Source organism: Salmo salar, chromosome 09, assembly GCF_965601325.2.
Source record: "Salmo salar chromosome 09, fSalSal1, whole genome shotgun sequence".
NCBI classification, from domain to species: domain Eukaryota; kingdom Metazoa; phylum Chordata; class Actinopteri; order Salmoniformes; family Salmonidae; genus Salmo; species Salmo salar.
In genome coordinates, this window is record NC_138299.1 from 77,649,351 (window position 1) to 77,673,617 (window position 24,267).

The window sequence follows — 24,267 nt, forward strand, 5'->3', positions numbered from 1 at the left end:
TACTATTCCAACTCTCTCTAACTGTTCCAACTCTCTCTAACTGTTCCAACTCTCTCTAACTGTTCCAACTCTATCCAACTGTCCCCCAACTCTATCCAACTGTCCCCCAACTCTCTCTAACTGTCCCAACTCTATCCAAATGTCCCCCAACTCTCTCTAACTGTTCCAACTCTCTCTTACTGTTCCAACTCTATCCAACTGTCCCCCAACTCTCTCTAACTGCTCCAACTCTCTCTAACTGTCCCAACTCTATCCAACTGTCCCCCAACTCTCTCTTAGTGTCCCAACTCTCTCTAACTGTTCCAACTCTCTCTAATTTTCCAACTCTCTCTTAGTGTTCCAACTCTCTCTAACTGTTCCAACTCTCTCTAACTGTTCCAACTCTCTCTAACTGTTCCAACTCTCTCTAACTGTCCCAACTCTCTCTAACTGTTCCAACTCTCTCTAACTGTTCCAACTCTCTCTAACTGTTCCAACTCTCTCTAACTGTTCCAACTCTCTCTTACTGTCCCAACTCTCTCTAACTGTCCCAACTCTCTCTAACTGTCCCGACTCTCTCTAACTGTCCCAACTCTCTGTCTCTCAATTTTTCAATTTCAATATAATTTTCATTTTCAATTTAAGGGGCTTTATTGGCATGGAAAACATATGTTTACATTGCCAAAGCAAGTAAAATAGATAATAAACAAAAGTGAAATAAACAATAAAAAATGAACAGTAAACATTACACTCACAAAAGTTCCAAAAGAATAATGGCATTTTAAATGTCATATTATGTCTATATACAGTGTTGTAATTATGTGCAAATAGTTTAAGTACAAAAGGGAAAATAAATAAACATAAATATGGGTTGTATTTACAATGGTGTTTATTCTTCACTGGTTGACCTTTTCTTGTGGCAACAGGTCACACATCTTGCTGCTTTGATGGCACACTGTGGTATTTCACCCAATAGATATGGGAGTTTATCAAAATTGGATTTGTTTTCGAATTCTTTGTGGGTCTGTGTAATCTGAGGGAAATATGTGTCTCTAATATGGTCATACATTTGGCAGGAGGTTAGGAAGTGCATCTCAGTTTCCACTTCATTTTGTAGGCAGTGTGCACATATCCTGTCTTCTCTTGAGAGCCAGGTCTGCCTACAGCGGCCTTTCTCAATAGCAAGGCTATGCTCACTGAGTCTGTACATAGTCAAATATTTCCTTAATTTTGGGTCAGTCACAGTGGTCAGGTATTCTGCCACTGTGTACTCTCTGTTTAGGGCCAAATAGCATTCTAGTTTTCTCCGTGTTTTTGTTAGTCCTTTCCAATGTGTCAAGTAATTCTCTTTTTGTTTTCTCATGATTTGGCTGGGTCTTATTGTGCTGCTGTCCTGGGGCTCTGTGGGGTCTGTTTGCGTTTGTGAACAGAGCCCCAGGACCAGCTTGCTTAGGGGACTCTTCTCCAGGTTCGTTTCTCTGTAGGTGATGGCTTTGTTATGGAAGGTTCGGGAATCGCTTCCTTTTAGGTAGTGGTAGAATTTAACGGCTCTTTTCTGGATTTTGATCATTAGCGTTTATCGGCCTAATTTTGCTTTGCATGATTTTTGTGGTGTTGTACGTTGTACACAGAGTATATTTCTCAATTTGGTGTTTGTCCTATTCTGTGAAATCTTGGTTGGTGAGCGGACCCCAGACATCACAACCATAAAGGGCAATGGGTTCTATAACTGATTTAAGTATTTTTAGCAAGTTCCTAATTGGTATGTGGAATTTTATGTTCCTTTTGATGGCATAGAAGGCCCTTCTTGCCTTGTCTCTCAGCTCATTCACAGCTTTGTGCAAGTTACCTGTGACGCTGATGTTTAGGCCGAGGTATGTATAGTTTTTTGTGTGCTCTAGGGCGACGGTGTCTAGATGGAATTTGTATTCGTGGTCCTGGCTATTCAACCTTTTTTGGAACACCATTTTATTTAGTCTTACTGAGATTTACTGTCAGGGCCCAGGTCTGACAGAATCTGTGCAGAAGATCTAGGTGCTGCTGTAGGTCCTCCTTGGTTGATGACAGAAGCACCAGATCATCAGCAGTAGACAATTGACTTCAGATTCTAGTAGGGTGAAGCTGGGTGCTGCAAACTGTTCTAGATTTGTATTTGATCATCTACAGTAGCAGTCAAAAGGTTGGACACACCTACACATTCCAGGGTTCTTCTTTATTTGTACTATTTTCTACGTTGTAGAATAATTGTGAAGATGTCAAAACTATGAAATAACACATATGGAATCATGTAGTAACCAAAAAAGTGTTAAACAAATCAGAATATATTTGAGATTTAAAGTAGTCACCCTTTGTCTTGATAACAGCTTTGCACACTCTTGGCATTCTACTCAACCAGCTTCTTGAGGTAGTCACCTGGAATGCATTTCAATTAACAGATGTTCCTTGTTCATGTGTGGAATTTCTTTCCTTAATGCATTTGAGCCAATCTGTTGTGACGGGGTAGGGGTGGTATACAGAAGATAGCCCTATTTCGTAAAAGACCAAGTCCATATTATGGCAAGTACAGCTCAAATAAGCAAAGAGAAACGACAGTCCATCATTACTTTAAGACATGAAGGAAAATTTCAAGTTCAACTTTCTTCAAGTGCATTCACAAAAACCATCAAGCGCTATGATGAAACTGGCTCTCATGAGGACCGCCACAGGAAATGAAGACCCAGAGTTACCTCTGCTGCAGAGGATAAGTTCATTAGAGTTACCAGCCTCAGAAATTGCAGCCTAAATAAATGCTTCACAGAGTTCAAGTAACAGACACATCTCAACATCAACTGTTCAGAGGAGACTGCATCAGGCCTTCATGGTTAAATTGCTGTAAAGAAACCACTACTAAAGGACACCAATAAGAAGAAGAGACTTGCTTGGGCCAAGAAACACGAGCAATGGACATTAGACCGGTGGAAATCTGTCCTTTGGTCTGATGAGCCCAAATGTGAGATGTTTGGTCCAACCGCCGTGTCTTTGTGAGACGCAGAGTAGGTGAACATATGATCTCCGCATGTGTGGTTCGCACCGTAAAGCATGGAGGAGGTGGTGTGATGGTGTGATGGTGCTTTGCTGGTGACCCTGTCAGTCATTAATTTAGAATTCAAGGCACACTTAACCAGCATGGCTACCACAGCATTCTGCAGCGATACGCCATCCTATCTGTTTGCTCTTAGTCAGACTATCATTTGTTTTTCAACATGACAATGACCAAATACACACCTCCAGACTGTGTAAGGGCTATTTGACCAAGGAGAGTGATGTAGTACTGCATCAGATGACCTGGTCTCCACAATCACCCAACATCAACCCAATTGAGATGGTTTGGAATGAGTTGGACCACAGAGTAAAGAAAAAGCTCCCGGGTTGCACAGCGATCTAAGGCACTGCATCTCAAGGCTAGAGGCGTCACTACAGACCCTGGTTCGATTCCAGGCTGTATCACAACCGGCCGTGATTGGGAGTCCCATAGGGCGCCACACAATTGGCCCAGCGTTGTCCGGGTTAGGGTTTGGCCAGGGTAGGCCGTCATTGTAAATAGGAATTTGTTCTTAACTTCTCTAGGGTAGGGGGCAGTATTTTCACGGCCGGATGAAAAACGTACCCAAATTAAATGGCCTACTACTCGGGCCCAGGAACTAGAATATGCATATTATTAGATTTGGATATAACACACTCTGAAGTTTCTAAAACTGTTTGAATGGTGTCTGTGAGTATAACAGAACTCATATGGCAGGCAAAAACCTAAGAAACATCTAACCAGGAAGTGGGAAGTCTGGTGCTTGTAGTCCTAACAAGTCATTGCCTATCGAACACACAGTGACTTAGGGTTCATTTTGCACTTCCTAAGGCTTCCACTAGATGTCAATAGTCTTTAGAAAGTTGTTTGAGGCGTCTATGATGAACAGAGAGCGAACAGAGGAAGTTGGAAGTTGTTGACTCAGGAAAGCAAATGAGTTCATTGGCGCACATTCACTTGAGAGTTAGCTGTGTTCCAAAACGTTTTTCAAGACACTGGAATCGTCCGGTTCTAAGTTCTAAGTTCTAAGTTAAAAAGGCCCTAAAGATTGATGCTATACAAAGTTTGACATGTTTGAACGAACGTAAATATAACTTTTTTTGACTTTTCATCGTGACATTTTGGCCTCGCTTCCTACACTTGGAGTAGCTTACTGAACGCGGAAACAACAAGGAGTTATTTTGACATAAATTATGGACTTCATCGAACAAAACAACATTTATCGTGGACCTGGGATTTCTGGAAGTGCCTTCTGATGAAGATCATCAAAGGTAAGTGAATGTTTCTAATGCTATTTATGATTTTAGATGACTCCAAAATGGCGGGTATCTGTATTGCCTAGTGTATTCTTCTGAGCGCAGTACTCAGATTATTGCAAAGTGTGCTTTCCCCGTGAAGCTTTTTTGAAATCTGTCACAGCGGTTGCATAAAGGAAATGTTCATCTATAATTCTTTGAATAACAGTTTAATATTTTATCAACGTTTATGATGAGTATTTTTGTAAATTGTTGTGCTGATTCACCGGGAGTATTGGAGGCAAAATATTTTCTGAACATCACGCGCCAATGTAAAAGGCTGTTTTTGGATATAAATATCAACTTGATCAAACAAAAAATGCATGTATTGTGTAAGAAGATGTCCTAGGAGTGTCATCTGATGAAGATCGTCAAAGGTTAGTGCATAATTTTAGCTGAATTTCTGGTATTTGTGACGCCTGTCCTTGCTAGGAAAATGGCTGTGTGGTTTTTCTTGTGTTGGAACTTTCCTAACATAATCTAACTTTATGCTTTCGCCGTAAAGCCTTTTTGAAATCGGACAACGTGGTTACATTAAGGAGACATGTATCTTTAAAATGGTGTAAAATAGTCGTATGTTTGAGAACTTTGAATTATGACATTTTGTGGTTTTGAATTTGGCGCTCTGATTTTTCACTGGCTGTTGAATAGTGTGAACCGTGGGTGGGATCGCTAGCGTCCCACCTGCCCAAGAGAGGTTAACTGGATTCCCTAGTTAAATAAAGGTTAAATAAAAAAATACATATAAAAAAACAGCCAGCAAGTCCTCAGGATATGTGGGAACTCCAACAAGATTGTTGCAAAAACATTGCTCATGAGCTAGCTGGTTGAGAGAATGCCAAGAGTGTGCAAAGCTGTCATCAAGGCAAAGGGTGGCTACTTTGAAGAATCTCAAATCTAAAATATATTTTGATTTGAATAACACTTTTTTGGTTACTACATGATTCCATATGTGTTATTTCATAGTTTGATGTCTTCACTATTATTCTACAATTGTCACGGGCGTCGTAAGGAGTGGACCAAAATGCAGCGGGTATATTGATCATCTTCTTTACTTTATTAAAGAGAAAACACTTAAACAAAACAAACGACGAAAACAGTCCAGTAAGGTGCACAGACTATACTAGAAACAACCACCCACAAACACAAGTGAAAACGAACACACTTAAATATGGCCTCCAATTAGAGACAACTACAACCAGCTTCCTCTAATTGGAGGTCATTGAAAAACACAACATAGAAGTTGAAAACTAGAATAAACATAGAAATAGAAAATATAGAACATAAATCAAAAACCCCGAAACACACAAAACAAACACCCCCTGCCACGCCCTGACCAAACTACAATGACAATTAACCCCTTTTACTGGTCAGGACGTGACAACAATGTAGAAAAAAAGTTAAAATAAAAAAAAAACTTGAATGAGTAGGTGTGTCCAAACTTTTGACTCTTGGTGTATTTGTTTTTGCTGTTTGTTCTTTGTTAAAGGTCCAAAAAGGTTGGATAAGTGGTTTATCCACACATCTCCCTTTTGGACAGATAACATTTCGTGTTGTTGTTTGTTTAGTGTTTTCCAATTTTACCAGAAGTGGTTAAATTCTATTGATTCTTTAATTATATGAGCTGATTTCTGACGTGCTGTTCCTTCTTTTTCCGTAGTGTATGTCTGTATTGTTTTAGTGATTCACCATAGTGAAGGTGTAGACTCAGGTTTGCTGGGTCTCTATGTTTTCGGTTGGATAGGTTTCTGAATTTCTTTCTTAGGTTTTTGAATTCTTCATCAAACCATTTGTCATTGTTGTTAATTTTCTTAGGTTGTCTGCTTTAAATTTTTAGATTTGATAGGGAAGCTGAGAGGTCAAATATACTGTTTAGGTTTTCTACTGCCAAGTTTACAACTTCACTGTTATTATCTCTATCTCGGTCTATGCTCTTTCTTTTTCCTGTCCATACTCTCTTTAAATCTCCCGTTCTCTCTCTCAATTACATTCCCTTTCTCCATCCCTCAGTCTCATCCCTCTTTTATTTAGTCATTTCCTGTCTCGTCCTCCCCACCTTCAACTTGTAGGTCTGTTTCTCTTCCTCTGATGTTCTCCTCATGGGTTTATCTCTCCTTCTGTCCTACTCATTTCCCTCTCTCTGCCTCTCTCCCCCACACAGTCGGTAGGAAAGAAAGTTTTTGTGAGAGAAAATTTTGGCTTCTCAGCGGTTTATATCATTTTCTGCCTTTGTTTGGTCTTTAGAGTGATCTGCTGCTGGGACCATGCTGAGTTCTTTATTTCTAACATCATGTTGAGACAAACACTGTAGAGAGAGAGAGAGAGAGAGAGGAATTTGATAGTTAAGAGCTGAGAGAAATGTTTTTGCCTTCCCAGTGGGATATGGAGCTGTTTGTTATTTGAGCTCTGACAGGGTTTGATTCCTTCACCACTCCCACTCAGCTCTGCTACAGACTATATACTACATTGAGTATACAAAACATTAAGAGCATCCGCTCTTTCCATGACATAGACTGACCTGGTGAATCCAGGTGAAAGCTATGATCCGTTTTTGATGTCACTTGTTAAATCCACTTCAATCATTGTAGATGAAGGGCAGGGGACAGGTTAAATGAGGATTTTTAAGCCTTGAGACAACTGAGACATGGATTGTGTATGTGTGCCATTTAGAAGGTGAATGGGAAAGACAAAATATTTAAGTGCCTTTGAACGGAGTATGGTAGTCGGTGCACCGGTTTGTGTCAAGAACTGCAGTGCTACTGGGTTTTTCACACTCAACAGTTTCCCTTGTGTATCAAGAAGGGTCCACCACCCAAAGGACATCCAGCCAACTTGACACAACTGTGGGAAGCATTGGAGTGAAAATTGGCCAGCATCCCCGTGGAACTCTTTTGACACCTTGTAGAGTCCATGCCTAAACGAATTTAGGCTGTTCTGAGGGCAAAAGGGGTTGCAGCTCAATATTGGGAAGGCATTCCTAATGTTTTGTACCCTCAGCGTATATGTACAGTGTTTGTCTAGACCAGTGGTCACCAACCTTTTCTTAGTCAAGATCACTTTCTGGGTCAAAATGCAAGCCGAGATCTACTGCTCAGGTTTTTTTACAAACATGACTTAAAAAACATAAGCTTAGGGCCTCCAGAGTGGTGCAGCGGTCTAAAGACACAGCATCGCAGAGCTACAGGCGTCACTACAGACCCGGGTTCGATCCCGGGCTGTATCACAACCGGCCGTGATTGGGAGTCACATAGGGCGGCGCACAACTGGCCCAGCGTTGTCCGGGTTTGGGTTTGGGGATGGTCTGGCTGGGGGGGCTTTACTTGGCTCATCGCGCTCTAGTGACTCCTTGTGGCTGACCGGGCACCTGCAGGCTGACTCAGTCATCAGTTGAACGGTGTTTCCTCCAACACATTGGTGCGGCTAGCTTCCAGGTTAAGCGGGCGGGTGTTAAGAAGCGCGGTTTGGAAGGTGTTAAGAAGCGCGGGTCATGTTTCAGAGGACGCATGACTCGACTTTTGCCTCCCGATCCCGTTGGGGAGTTGCAGCGCTGAGACAAAACTGAGAAGAAGAAGAAAAAAAAGCCTATGCAACATTAACCAATTAAAAACAGTACTGTAGCAATGAGGTTTGTGCAGTAGGCTATAGGCCCAATACGTCATCACTGCATATTGGCTATGCTTGCTATTGGCCAATGTAGGTATATGATCACACTGGTAATAGATCATTTGTTGTATTATTTGTGAGGCACAGCTAAGTGAGCATAATAATTCTTTTTTTTTTTTACTGGACTGATGACCTGCATCTGATGGTCAGTCTGAGGGGAGGGAGCAGCGGTTAGGCTGCCTCTCACCCGTCTCACTGTCTCACCGCCCTCCTTCCCTCCGCTGAGAAAAGGGTACACGGTCTTCCAGCTGATGGCAAAACTCAAGTTGCAAGGGAGTTTTTTTGGTAGGCCAATAGGTGCACTTGATTTGCTCTTTGGGCCTGCTGGGTAGGCAGAGTTTTACCTTCAGGCACAGGAAATGGTTCAAAATGGGAACACTTTGCCTTCCCGGCGCTAGGGCTGCTGAATCAAGTGCACCTACTGCCAAAAGTACGAAAAAATTTATTTTTTAAAGGAACGCAAGGCTTCGCAATCGACCGCTTGGTGACCACTGGTCTAGAGCTTAGACCTGAGGACACATCCGAACTACTCTCCCAAAGACTTACTGATAGTAACGTTGTTGTTGCTGAATGTATCTCATAAGAAGCAGTAGGACAATTTGACTTATAACAGATAAATAATGTACTCTACTGTACAGAACTTCTCTAAAACATCTGTTTTCCTGCTTCATATGGTCTCGTTCCCTCTATTTGGAAACATCAGGAGGTGTGTTGGTTTGGATTGATTTGGAGCTCGCTCCTCGCTCCCAAGACGTGTCGATCCATCACTCCATCGCCCGGACAACCGTGTTCTGACAGGAAGTGAAGGTGGTGAGGTGATTGGATTGAACTTCTACATTTTCATTGGCTGTATTTCTGTATCGGTTAATGCCAGGCGAGCTTTGGGCTGGTGTGAGATGGTGAGATAGTCACCCAGGGGGGCTGTAAACTCGACATCTACAAGAGAACGTTATACACAGTAGACCCAAATGGCACTGAGGAATGATTGATAACTGACAGGCAATATGAAAAGCAAAAACCAGTGCCAAAACCAATGTAGAACAGAGTAAGTCATTTAACAGAGTATATGGCAGGTCAGTGGTAGAGGGCAAGTCCTGTAAATGCATTGACTGATTGTCTTGATTGAGCAGGTCCTTATGAACAGTCATAATCTAGTTAAACAGAGCCTGATAAGCAGAGCTGGCTCCAGGCATAAGCAACATAAGCAGTTGCTAAGGGCACCCGGCTGCTAGGGGGGCCCCAACCTCTAAACATTTTCTTTAAAAATGTGTGTGGGGGGACTCAGAACTCAGTCGGGGTCTTAACTTACTATTGAGAGGGTGAATAGTAGAATACACCAGGTGCAATTCAGACATTTGTTTGTGCATCATTCATCAGTTTTCCTGTTGTTATGTCAGTCACTGAAAGCTACTCAATTAGCCATGTCAACTAACAATTTTTAGATTGATAGTTAGCCTAGCCAGCTATCGACAGTAATCATTGCCGAATACTGTCCGGGCACATAGGGCACATGCCCAGGGCACTAACTTTCAGGGCCCCCATTAATTTTGTTAGCCATTCTCACTGAGATATCATATTAACATGGCATAACTCATGGCAAAATGTGTAGAATAGCAGGAAATTAGCTTTAAAACTTCTCTCTGCTGTCAAGAGGGGGGCCATTAAAATGTTTTGCCACATGATGGGGGAGGTGGGGGCCCCACCAAATCTTGCTTAGGGCCTCCAAAAGGCTAGAGCCGGCCCTGCTGGTAAGAGTATCTGTCTATCTGCTAGTCCTTACCTTTATTCCTCTAACTACCTCCCTATTGTTTTATCTTCTTTCTGCCTGTGGCTTTATTGGATCTGACACAGCGCCTCTCTCTCTCTCTCTCTCTCTCTCTATCCTCCTCTCTCTCCCTCTCTTTTTTTCTCTCGCTCTCACTCTCTCCCTCTCTCTCTCCCTCTGTATCTCAGGCTTTCTCCTTCTGTATCTCTCGCTCTCTCTTGCTTTCTCTCTCTACCTCTACCTCTCTCTCTCTCTCTCTCCTCTCTCTCTCTCTCTCTCTCTCAATGCCATATCTGTTTGCCTATCTCCTAATGATACCATGTAAAACACTCTACTGTTATGCACTAATTCAACTCAGACCAAAAGCTCATATACCACCAACATGTTGTTCGTTCATTATGCAGCCATTTTAAAGCAATTACATATCACTTTGTCCTCTGCAAAAAATACAAATCAGAGAGGAAAAAATAAAAAACCGTGCTCCGAGCAAAAAAGCTCTCATCTAATGAGTATTAAACTTCTAACATTTGTGCTTGTACAGATATAATTAGCGAAGACGTGGGGGGAATAGGCTGTTGGTTTTGAAGGGGAGGTCTGGTTGTGAAGAGTTTAATCTGGGACTAATTCCCTGTGATATTTGCATCTCAATCCGACTGATCTGTCGCCTGTGACAGAGAGATAATCATGAGAGCGGATCAGTCTCCCGCTCTTTGAGCCTGTTTCTCTAAACTCACATGCACTGTCTGTCTGGGACGATGGGTCGGGAGTCGAGGCCACAGAGAGTTTGTTTCTGCACTGAGGATGACCAGTGTGTAAGGCATGGGTGTTTGCTGACGAAGAATCAAGTGCAGGAAAACAGCGATTCAGGGTATTGGCTTTAATAGGCACACTGACCAAACGACAAGCCAACCCAAACAGCGCACAGAGCGCACTACAAAACAAAGTGGCCCAAACACAAGGGACTAAACACATCTTGCGCAAACATACGCACCACTGAAAATGTGCAACAAACAGCGTGTAACCACGCACAGCATACAATGAAAATAATCCCGCACAAAGAGCAGGCGGGCCTACTGGCTACTAAAGCCCGCTAATCAGCCCAACTAAGAACAGGTGCACCTAATAACGAAAAGGGGGAAAACAAAAAGGGAATCAGTGGCAGCTAGTAGGCCGGTGACGACGACCGCCGAGCGCCACCCGAGCAGGAGGGGGGGCCACCTTCGGTGGGAGTCGTGACACAGTGTTTGGAATGTCAAACTCTGTGGCATAAACTGGAATAACATACTTATATGGATTTGTTACGGACTGTGTGACCTTAGATGTTTTCTTATCTGTTTCTGTCAAGTTGTCTGTGTGTGTGTGTGTGTGTGTGTGTGTGTGTGTGTGTGTGTGTGTGTGTGTGTGTGTGTGTGTGTGTGTGTGTGTGTGTGTGTGTGTGTGTGTGTGTGTGTGTGTGTGTGTGTGTGTATAGTAAACCCTTTTTCCCCTGTGCTTTTCTCTCAGGATGACTACTTCAAAAGCTGGGGTCCTGCCAAGCCAATCGACCAGGGTAAGACCAGACACTATGATGTGTGTGTGTGAGACGTGTTTGTATGTGTGTGTGTGGGGGGGGCATACGGGTTTGTGTGTGTGGGATGGTTAGATGGGAAGGTTGCTATGGGGATGGATGGGAGCGGGGATGGAGGCAGATGGCGTGAATTTCTTCCTCACTCTAAACACCACTTGTGTAACTTCATTAATGACTTCACCACAGCCACTCCTCTGGTTCCTCTATGTTACCACCCTCTATCTCCTCTGGTAGGTTCATGTGATACAGAATCTCCACACAGTGGAATCACATAGTGGAGTCTTCATTTTATTCTATTGATCAGCACTTCTGCAGCAGGACCCACAGATCAATACATAGAGGGAGCCTGAATAATATGTTATGGAACAAGAGTTTAAGACCCTACTCTTTCTCTAAGAGCTGGAGAGAGAGAGAGAGGGGTACCTACCTCAACATTAGATACTAACCTCAACATTAAAACCTTCAATCCAAATCAAAATTCCATACCTAAAACCTTGATTTTGGACAAAATTACCTGAATGGACTGTTACTACCATGGACTATCAAGAAAACACTTCTAACAAACCAAAACCTGCAGAAGAAACACAGTGGAACCTGGAAATACCATCCAACAGCCTGAACCTTCTTCTGAAGCCAAAAAGTAAAAGACAATAATCTCTAGGTAATTTTGTTTTATAAAGCTAAGTAAATAAGTGTACTAAGCTACCAAACTGCTAGGACAGAACAGACCTGGTGGCACCTTCAATTAGCACTGAAATGTGAAGTCAGATGTGTGAAAACTATTCAGCCCAACAATGGCAGGAGAGTACTGAGCAAGGACAATCCAGAGACACTATTTGCTGACTGTTGCAGAGGGGAACGTAAGCAGCTTCATTTTCCACACAGACCATCCCCTGGCATGGCACAATGCTATAAGAGTACACTAACCCTATGTCGAGAGAGGATATTGGCCCTGGGTGGAAACTCAGAATACTAGACATTGAGGAAATTGAAACAACCTCTGTCTACGTCTACAGTCGTGGCCAAAAGTTTTGAGAATGACACAAATATGAATTTTCACAAAGTTTGCTGCTTCAGTGTCTTTAGATATTTTTGTCAGATGTTACTATGGAATACTGAAGTATAATTGCAAGCATTTCATAAGTGGCAAAGACTTTTATTGACAATTACATGAAGTTGATGATCAATATTTGCAGTGTTGACCCTTCTTTTTCAAGACCTCTGCAATCTGCCCTGGCATTCTGTCAATTAACTTCTGGGCCACATCCTGACTGATGGCAGCCCATTCTTACATAATCAATGCTTGGAGTTTGTCAGAATTTGTGGGGTTTTGTTTGTCCACCCGCCTCTTGTGGATTGACCATAAATTGTCAATGGGATTAAGGTCTGGGGAGTTTCCTGGCCATGGACCCAAAATATCGATGTTTTGTTCCAAGAGCCACTTAGTTATCACTTTTGCCTTATGGCAAGGTGCTCCATCATGCTGGAAAAGGCATTGTTCGTCACCAAACTCTTCCTGGATGGTTGGGAGAAGTTGTTCTCGGAGGATGTGTTGGTACCATTCTTTATTCATGGCTGTGTTCTTAGGCAAAATTGTGAGTGAGCCCACTCCCTTGGCTGAGAAGCAACCCCATACATGAATGGTCTCAGGATGCTTTACTGTTGGCATGACACAGGACTGATGGTAGCATTCACCTTGTCTTCTCCGGATAAGCTTTTTTCCGGATGCCCCAAATAATTGGAAAGGGGATTCAACAGAGAAAATGATTTTACCACAGTCCTCAGCAGTCCAATCTCTGTACCTTTTGCAGAATATCAGTCTGTCCCAGATGTTTTTCCTGGAGAGAAGGGGCTTCTTTGCTGCCCTTCTTGACACCAGACCATCCTCCAAAAGTCTTTGCCTCACTGTGGGTGCAGATGCACTCACACATGCCTGCTGCCATTCCTGAGCAAGCTCTGTACTGGTGGTGCCCCGATCCCGCAGCTGAATCAACTTTAGGAGACGGTCCTGGCGCTTGCTGGACTTTCTTGGGCGCCCTGAAACCTTCTTCACAACAATTGAACCGCTCTCCTTGAAGTTCTTGATGATCCGATAAATGGTTGATTTAGGTGCAATCTTACTGGCAGCAATATCCTTGCCTGTGAAGCCCTTTTTGTGCAAAGCAATGATGACGGCACGTGTTTCCTTGCAGGTAACCATGATTGACCGAGGAAGAACAATGATTCCAAGCACCACCCTCCTTTTGAAGCTTCCAGTCTGTTATTCAAACTCAATCAGCATGGCAGAGTGATCTCCAGCCTTGTCCTCGTCAACACTCACACCTGTGTTAACGAGAGAATCACTGACATGATGTCAGCTTGTCCTTTTGTGGCAGGGCTGAAATGCAGTGGAAATGTTTTTGGGGGATTCAGTTCATTTGCATGGCAAAGAGGGACTTTGCAATTAATTGCAACTCATCTGATCACTCTTCATAACATTCTTGAGTAGATGCAAATTGCCATCATACAAACTGAGGCAGCAGACTTTGTGAAAATTAATATTTGTGTCATTCTCAAAAAGTCTGGGACAGTAATGGTGCAGGGCGTCCTCATGCAGTTCCAGCAGGACTTTTACGGAATCAAAGAGAGAGCACAGCAGGAAAAGATCTCTCTCTGTGAGGACTCCCCCCATCCTGAGTGAGTTTGATCACATCTCTTCATACTGTCCTGCAGACAAGGATAGTCACCCCCCCAGTGCTGAACACACCCAGGTCCCACAACTGCACTGCTCCTCCATCATTGAGAGGGATCAATTCACAGAGCTGGAGAGAGACATGGTGGAGCTCAGAGAGCTAGTCCACACAATCCAGACAGAACATACCCACAAAACAGACCAGCACAACAACACCCCCCCAACAAGACCCGGAGGGCGGAAGGTTGGAGGTTGACGGCTGTCTGAGAGAGCTGTCTGCTCTACGGACTGAGGTGAGAGAACTTAAAGAGGCACACATGGCACTGAAGGACGAGGTCAGAAAGCTGAGGTGTGACAGAGAGCAGGACACTCCCCCAGACAAGCCAGCAGAACAGCCCACCTCAGACCTGGACCACAACCTCAACACCACAGTGGGACAGACAACACAGGACCCACCAACCCAACAGACACCACCCCCTCCTACCAGCCCTCCTGTCAGCTTCCCCGATAGCCCTCCTGACAACCCCCACACATCCACTGAGGATGTGCCTCATTGACTTAAATGGCAAATAAATTCAAGAGGATAAGCTTTTTCCCAAACACAAAGTGGCTAAACTCTGGTGCCCAAACACTAGGCATGCCCTGGAGCTGTTGTCAGAGGACAGACTAGGGTCCCCCAGCCACATCATAATTCACATGGACACAAATGACCTGAGGGCCCAGCAGGAAAGGGTGGCAACAGCACTCAAGGTAGTGATTGAAAAAGCTTCTTCCACTTTCCCCAACGCACAAGTGGTGATCTCCACCCTGCTACCACGAAAATACTTTCCCCCTGCCACCATACAGCAGGTGAATGCAAACATTTCACAAGACTGTGCCTCAAAACCTAATGTCTACCTGGCCCACCACTCCACCCTGGACTTGAACAGCCTTTATGACCAGGTCCACCTCTACAAGGCAGCAATCCCAACTTTTGCCTGGACCCTGAAGGACGTTACCCTCAACCGTAGCCCCAGCACCTCACACAGGAGCAACAGAGCAACGGACCCCCTGCCCAGACCAGCGAGACACCCTCCCAGACCTGCAAGACACCCTCCCGAATTACCTGCACCAAGAGAACCCACGCCAAGAAGACCTACACCCAGACCACAGAATCACCAGCCACACCCCAACCAGCTAAGACCCCAAGCAAACCCTGGCCACACCCTATATTGGCCTCCCCATATCAGACCTATGCCACTTCTGCCAACCGCATGCCCCCGCCCCTACGGCAAGGACCTCAGCATGACAGCAGGACATATGCCCAGGCCGTGAGCTACAGGCCCAACCCCCACTAATACACCCACCCAAGGTGGTATAGAGCAGACCTAACCCACTCTATTAACCTGTTGGGTCTAGGGGGCAGCATTTGCACGTCTGGATAAAAAAAATGTACCCGATTTAATCTGGTTACTAATCCTACCCAGTAACTAGAATATGCATATACTTATTATATATGGATAGAAAACACTCTAAAGTTTCCAAAACTGTTTGAATGGTGTCTGTGAGTATAACAGAACTCATTTGGCAGGCAAAACCCTGAGACATTTTCTGACAGGAAGTGGATACCTGATGTGTTGTATTGACTTTAAACCTATCCCATTGAAAAACACAGGGGTTTAGGAATATTTTGGCACTTCCTATTGCTTCCACTAGATGTCACCAGCCTTTACAAAGTGTTTTGAGTCTTCTGGAGGGAGATCTGACCGAACAAGAGCCATGGAACGGTGATGTCCCATTAGACACCTGGCGCGCTACTTCATGTTGGGTACCCTCGTTCCAATACGTTATAAAAGGCTATGCGTTCGTCCACCTTGAATATTATTCATGTTCTGGTTAAAAAAGGCCCTAATGATTTATGCTATACAACGTTTGACATGTTTGAACGAACGGAAATATATTTTTTCCCCTCGTTCATGACGAGAAGTCCGGCTGGCTTACATCATGTGCTAACGAGACGGAGATTTTTGGACATAAATGATGAGCTTTTTTGAACAAAACTACATTCGTTATGGACCTGTGATACCTGGAAGTGACATCTGATGAAGAGAATCAAAGGTAATGGATTATTTACATAGTATTTTCGATTTTAGATCTCCCCAACATGACGTCTAGTCTGTATCGCAACGCGTATTTTTCTGGGCACAGTGCTCAGATTATTGCAAAGTGTGATTTCCCAGTAAGGTTATTTTTAAATCTGGCAAGTTGATTGCGTTCAAAAGATGTAAATCTATAATTCTTTAAATGACAATATAATATTTTACCAATGTTTTCTAATTTTAATTATTTAATTTGTGACGCTGACTTGACTGCCGGTTATTGGAGGGAAACGATTTCCTCAACATCAATGCCATAGTAAAACGCTGTTTTTGTATATAAATATGAACTTGATAGAACTAAAAATGCATGCATTGTCTAACATAATGTCCTAGGAGTGTCATCTGATGGAGATTGTAAAAGGTTAGTGTATCATTTTAGCTGGTTTTATGGTTTTGGTGACCCTGTCTTTGACTTGACAAAACATTACACACAACTCTTGTAAATGTACTGTCCTAACATACTCTAAATTTATGCTTTCGCCGTAAAACCTTTTTGAAATCGTAAAACGTGGTTAGATTAAGGAGATGTTTATCTTTCAAATGGTGTAACATAGTTGTATTTTTGAAAAATTTGAATTTTGACATTTATTTGGATTCAAATTTGCCGCTCTTGAAATGCACCTGCTGTTGATGGAGTGCACCACAGGTGGCACGCTAGCGTCCCACCTAGCCCCAAGAGGTTAAATTAGTCAAAACAGGAACATTCTACATCTGGCTAGAATTTAATAAGGAAATTATTTCAACAGAGAAACATGTCCTCATGTGTGCTACCTATATCCCCCCAACAAGGCCTACAGCAGCACCTAGATCTTCTGCACAGATTCTGTCAGACCTGGGCCTTGACAGTAAATCTCAGGTAGACAAAAATAATATAAATTGGAAAGAATTAACAAAAAAACTGAACAAACTAGAATGCTATTTGGCCCTAAACAGAGAGCACACAGTGGCAGAATACCTGACCACTGTGACTGACCCAAACTTAAGGAAAGCTTTGACTATGTACAGATTCAGTGAGCATAGCCTTGCTATTGAGAAAGGCCACCGTAGGCAGACCTGGTTCTCAAGAGAAGACAGGATATGTGTCTTTATTCTTGATTATTTTGGAACTTCTGTGAGTTTAGTGGTTACTGTTCATGTTTATTGTTTATTTCACTTTTGTTTATTATCTACTTCACTTGCTTTGGCAATGTTAACATATGTTTCCCATGTCAATAAAGCCCTTTAATTGAATTGAATTGAGAGAGAGACTTTTGACTTTTTGTATTTCTTTAATGAAACATTCTCATTAAAACCTCATCACCCCCCCCCCCCCTTAAAATACAAATAAAAATATATCCTGTACTGCATACATGTACCATACTCACCTTGCCCTCTACCCCATGATACAAACCAACATCACACATCACAATAACCAAAACCTCATCACTTCTACAACCATATATCCAAAACATCTTCCCCAGCTATACAGACAACCCCCCTGACACACCATATCTCCTGAAACATCTTCCCCAGCTATACAGACAGCCCCCCTGACACACCATATCTCCTGAAACATCTTCCCCAGCTATACAGACAGCCCCCCTGACACACCATATCTCCTGAAACATCTTCCCCAGCTATACAGACAGCCCCCTGACACACCATATCTCCTGAAACATCTTCCCCAGCTATACAGACAGCCCCCCTGACACACCATATCTCCTGAAACATCTTCCCCAGCTATACAGACAGCCCCCCCAACACACCATATCTCCTGAAACATCTTCCCCAGCTATACCTTCAGCCCCCCCAACACACCATATCTCCTGAAACATCTTCCCCAGCTATACAGACAGCCCCCCTGACACACCATATCTCCTGAAACATCTTCCCCAGCTATACAGACAGCCCCCCTGACACACCATATCTCCTGAAACATCTTCCCCAGCTATACAGACAGCCCACCTGACACACCATATCTCCTGAAACATCTTCCCCAGCTATACAGACAGCCCCCCTGACACACCATATCTCCTGAAACATCTTCCCCAGCTATACAGACAGCCCCCCTGACACACCATATTTCCTGAAACATCTTCCCCAGCTATACAGACAGCCCCCCTGACACACCATATCTCCTGAAACATCTTCCCCAGCTATACAGACAGCCCCCCAACACATCATATCTCCTGAAACATCTTCCCCAGCTATACAGACAGCCCCCCTGACACACCATATCTCCTGAAACATCTTCCCCAGCTATACAGACAGCCCCCCTGACACACCATATCTCCTGAAACATCTTCCCCAGCTATACAGACAGCCCCCCCAACAAACCATATCTCCTGAAACATCTTCCCCAGCTATACAGACAGCCCCCCTGACACACCATATCTCCTGAAACATCTTCCCCAGCTATACAGACAGCCCCCCCAACACACCATATCTCCTGAAACATCTTCCCCAGCTATACAGACAGCCCCCCTGACACACCATATCTCCTGAAACATCTTCCCCAGCTATACAGACAGCCCCCCTGACACACCATATCTCCTGAAACATCTTCCCCAGCTATACAGACAGCCCCCCTGACACACCATATCTCCTGAAACATCTTCCCCAGCTATACAGACAGCCCCCCCATCACACCATATCTCCTGAAACATCTTCCCCAGCTATACAGACAGCCCCCCCAACACACCATATCTCCTGAAACATCTCCACACTTTTTATCATTCTATAGTACTCAAATTCCACCATAAGACACACAGAGACCATCCCATTAAATAATAGTAAAGGGTCTGTTATCCCCCCACCTTTGACCCTGTTCCTCCTTGTTAGCCAGATAGACAACTTTGCCTGAGCAAACAGAAAATTCAACAAAACACATTTCTCCTTATTTGAATATTTGTATCCCATTATAAACATCCTGACAGTAAAAACCTCCCCCAACCTCTCACACAGACATTCCAACAGAGACATTAGTGACATTAACCTGGTGCACACAGAAAACACATGAATCACAGTTTCTTTCATAACACAGAAAGGACACCCCTGCCTGACTCCCGGTTCAACCCGTGCCAGCCAGCTGTTAGTGGCCGGGGCTCCATGTAGAACCCTCCACTGGAGGTTCCCTGACCTCTTTGGTACTGGGGGTTTGTAGAGGCCCCTCCATCTAAAACCCACCATACTCTCTGTTAGGTTCCTAATGTTCTGTACCTTAATGCAGAGTTTGTAGAGGGCTTTACCTCCCACTCCCCCAAACTCCCTCAGGCTCGGAGTGTTAAAATCTAACAAGTCCTTCAGACCCCCTTTGCCAGTCTCCAGTCTCTGGCGTCACCTGCAGTGGCGGAAACATGGTGGCCCCTCTCCCTTTGGCCGCTCAAACATCCCCCTTACCGGCTCAGACAGTGCCTCCTGGACCTCCTCCAGGAATCTCTCCAGCAGCCTAAGAGACTTTATTCCTGTTTGTTGTGCCAGGACTTCCGGGGTTTTCCAACCCACCTCTCCCAGCAGTCGCAGGTCACCCAGCCTTAGTACACCCCCTGCCATCAGTTGCCTCTGCAGGGTGGCCGAATGGAACGATCTCAAAGGAATGGCTGGGTTGTGGAAGATAGGCTCCTCCCACAGCCCAGGCTCCACACACCCTTCTCATGCGGGCCTTAGCAGCTGCCAGGCCTTCAGTACCGCAGAGTAAAAATCAGAGAGACCTGCTGTACTCAGCCTCTCCAGCTTCATGAGGAACAGCTGCCGGTCCAACCTTAATCCGACCAGCTCTCCTCAGCAGCGTGCATGCTGGTTCCCAACAGCCAACATCAGTATGGTACAGCAGTCTCTGCACCGCCTTTAGTCTGAAAGCAGCTACCCTGCTCTCCAGTTCCACCAGGCCCTGTCCTCCTTTGTGAACGGTCATGTACAACACTGCCGCCCTCAGCCAGTGATGGCCCGACCAGAAGTCCACCAGCTTGCGTTGCAGGTCTGCGAGCAGACAGGCGGGGGGGTTGCGGACAGCCAGTTTATGTCCCAGGGAAAATGCCACCAGGTTGATGATTGACAGCCCCTCCCAGTTCTAATGCCCTGTCTCACCCAGACTGGCCTACTGAGCCCCCCTCCCACCTTAACCATACATGATGCCCCAACATACAACAGCTTCACACATGTTAAAAAACTCTTCCCAAACCCAAACACAGACATCACATTAAACAGATACTCATGGTCCACTCTATCAAAAGCCTTCTCTTGATCTAAAGAGACCAGTCCAAAGTTCACATTAGAACCTCTCGACAAGTCCAACATGTCCCTAATTAAGAACAAGTTGTCCGTGATTGAGCGTCCCAGTACACAATATGTCTGGTCCTTTTGTACTATTGAGTCCAGATGGGATTTCAGTCTATTAGCGACCTTGGCAAATATCTTGTAGTCTGCACAGAGCAGATGTGGTTTGTCATATATGTGGTCTGTCATATGGTACCCCAATGCACTCACGCAACATGCAAAAGAAATCCAGTCCAATTATTCCCCAGAATTGTTTTTAAAACTCCACTGGGAGTCCATCGACCCCCGGTGCATGGCCAGGGAAAATCTGGGGTACGGCCTCTGCCAGTTCATGGGACAACAGGGGAATGTCCATTTCATCTCTGTGCCAGAGAGAGCTTAGGGAGTCCTGCGAATAAGACCTGAGCACACATAGGATCACACAGTTCTGCCCTATACAACTCAGTATAAAACTCCACAGTCTGCTCGCGCATCTCACCCACCACAGAGGTCACCCGCCCATCCGAAAGCCATAAACAATGCATACCCTTGGCTTCACCGCTCTGTCTTTCCAAACCAAATAAGAAGGAGTTGGGAGCATCCATCTCCTTGAGCATGGAGAACGTAGCTCTTACAAGTGCTCCCTTTGCTTTAACCTGGAAAAAACTGCACAGGTCCCTACATAACTCAGCTAAATTAGCCTGGAGTCCTACATTGCCTTGCCCCACCAGCTCTACCTCCATCTCACTAATACGACACTCGAGTTCCCCTAAAACTCTCCTAGCCTCTGAGGATGAGAGAGCTAATACTGTTGACAGAAAACCCAAATTTGGACTTTTCCCACATCCCACTATTGACTCAAAGACTCATACTCCTCACTTCGCTGCCCCCACCTTTCCCAAAAGGTCTGGAAACCTGAGCAAAAGGTGGCATCTTGTAAGAGCTTTATATTAAACTTCCAATAGGATGCCTGCCGAGGCCCTGGTGAGATGTACAGCCGAGCCGTGGTTATGTGATGATCCGAAAACCCCACCGGGAGAATGGTAGCGCCCAACAACCTGTTGCTCTGATTCCTAGACATGTAAAACCGATCAAGCCGGGCTGCACTCACCCTAGCCCCAAAAACCTTCACCCACGTATACCGTCTTGTTCTCCAAACATCCACTAGGTCGAACTGCTTAATGACGTCCCTTAACACTCCCACTGAGCCTGAATGAGGCTCCTCTCCATTTCTGTCTTAAGTAAAATCCATTGTGCAGTTCCAGGCCCCGCCGACCACCAGCGTCTCCTCAGGCGCTACTTGTGAGAGTTCCTGTCTAGACACAATAGAAGTCCGCTCTCTCTCCCTGTGTTAGGGGCATACACATTTATAAAGACAAAACCCCTGTTGTTAATTTCTGCTTTTACTACAAGCAGTCTACCACTACACACCTCCTTTGAGGAGAACATTTTTACAGACAGACCAGGTACAAAAAGGACTGCCACCCCTGCACTAACATTTGCCCCATGTCTCAGTACACTTGCCCCTTTCACCGTATTCTTTGACCTCTCTCCCTTTTTTTCCAGTCAGCTCTGGACCAATTGAAAATAAATCCTCCTCATCGTCTTCTTCCTCAGACTCACCTTCCTCCTCCTCATCTCCATCGCCCATCCTGACCACCTGCCCTTTCTCTCTAGTCGAGGCCTCCCCCTCAGCACCAGGCAAAGGTTCCTTAGTGCCTGTGACCACACCAACCTCTCCCCTCCCAACTCCTTTCTTCTCCCCCTTTTTCCTCTTCCGCATGACACAGTCCTCCTCCCCCCAGTCGCTTACCCTTCCCCACTATACTCTCCTCATCCACTAGCATAACCTGACTAGGCCCCGCACCATCTACACCACCATCCATGATATGACTAGACCCAGCCTCACCTACACCACCATCCATGATATGACTAGACCCAGCCTCATCTATATCACCATCCATGATATGACTAGACCCAGCCTCACCTACACCACCATCCATGATATGACTAGACCCAGCCTCATCTATATCAACATCCATGATATGACTAGACCCAGCCTCACCTACACCACCATCCATGATATGACTAGACCCAGCCTCATCTACACCACCATCTGTAACATGACTAGACCCAGCCTCATCTACACCACCATCCATGATATGACTATACCCAGCCTCATCTACACCACCATCCATGATATGACTAGACCCAGCCTCATCTACACCACCATCTATGATATGACTAGACCCAGCCTCATCTACACCACCATCCATGATATGACTAGTCTCAGTCTCATCTACACCACCATCCATAGCCTGACTAGACCCAGTCTCATCTACACCACCATCTGTAGCATGACTAGACCCAGCCTCATCTACACCACCATCCATGATATGACTAATCTCAGCCTCATCTACACCACCATCTGTAGCATGACTAGACCCAGCCTCATCTACACCACCATCCATGATATGACTAGACCCAGCCTCATCTACACCACCATCTGTAACATGACAAGACCCAGCCTCATCTACACCACCATCCATAACATGACTAGACCCAGCCTCATCTACACCACCATCCATGATATGACTAGACCTAGCCTCATCTACACCACCATCCATAACCTGACTAGACCCAGCCTCATCTACACCACCATCTGTAACATTACTAGGCCCAGCCTCATCTACACCGCCATCTATAGCCTGACTAGACCCATCCTCATCTACACCACCATCCATAACATGACTAGACCCAGCCTCATCTACACCACCATCTGTAGCATGACTAGACCCAGCCTCAACTACACCACCATCTGTAACATGACTAGACCCAGCCTCATCTAACCCCCATATGTAACATGACTAGGCCCAGCCTTATCTACACCGCCATCTATAGCCTGACTAGACCCAGCCTCATCTACACCACCATCTCTAGCATGACTAGACCCAGCCTCATCTACACCACCATCTCTAGCATGACTAGACCCAGCCTCATCTACACCACCATCTGTAGCATGACTAGACCCAGCCTCATCTACACCACCATCTGTAGCATGACTAGACCCAGCCTCATCTACACCACCATCTGTAGCATGACTAGACCCAGCCTCACCTACACCACCATCTGTAGCATGACTAGACCCAGCCTCATCTACACCACCATCTGTAGCATGACTAGACCCAGCCTCATCTACACCACCATCCATGATATGACTAGACCCAGCCTCATCTACACCACCATCTGTAACATGACAAGACCCAGCCTCATCTACACCACCATCCATAACATGACTAGACCCAGCCTCATCTACACCACCATCCATGATATGACTAGACCTAGCCTCATCTACACCACCATCCATAACCTGACTAGACCCAGCCTCATCTACACCACCATCTGTAACATGACTAGGCCCAGCCTCATCTACACCACCATCTATAGCCTGACTAGACCCAGCCTCATCTACACCACCATCCATAACATGACTAGACCCAGCCTCATCTACACCACCATCTGTAGCATGACTAGACCCAGCCTCATCTACACCACCATCTATAGCCTGACTAGACCCAGCCTCATCTACACCACCATCTATAGCCTGACTAGACCCAGCCTCATCTACACCACCATCCATAACATGACTAGACCCAGCCTCATCTACAACACCATCTGTAGCATGACTAGACCCAGCCTCATCTACACCACCATCTGTAACATGACTAGACCCAGCCTCATCTACACCACCATCTGTAACATGACTAGACCCAGCCTCATCTACACCACCATCTATAGCCTGACTAGACCCAGCCTCATCTACACCACCATCTGTAGCATGACTAGACCCAGCCTCATCTACACCACCATCTCTAGCATGACTAGACCCAGTCTC

The 24,267-nt window shown here is 45.0% G+C and overlaps 1 protein-coding gene across 1 annotated transcript in view; it reads left to right on the top strand.

The window, feature by feature from the left end:
- LOC106611816 (testican-1) overlaps nt 1-24,267 on the top strand; it is a 334,714-nt gene that overhangs the window by 158,604 nt on the left and 151,843 nt on the right. Inside the window, exon 3 of the mRNA XM_014212411.3 lies at nt 11,267-11,312. Coding sequence (XP_014067886.1) covers nt 11,267-11,312 — 46 coding nt within the window. The remainder of the gene's footprint in view (nt 1-11,266; nt 11,313-24,267) is intronic.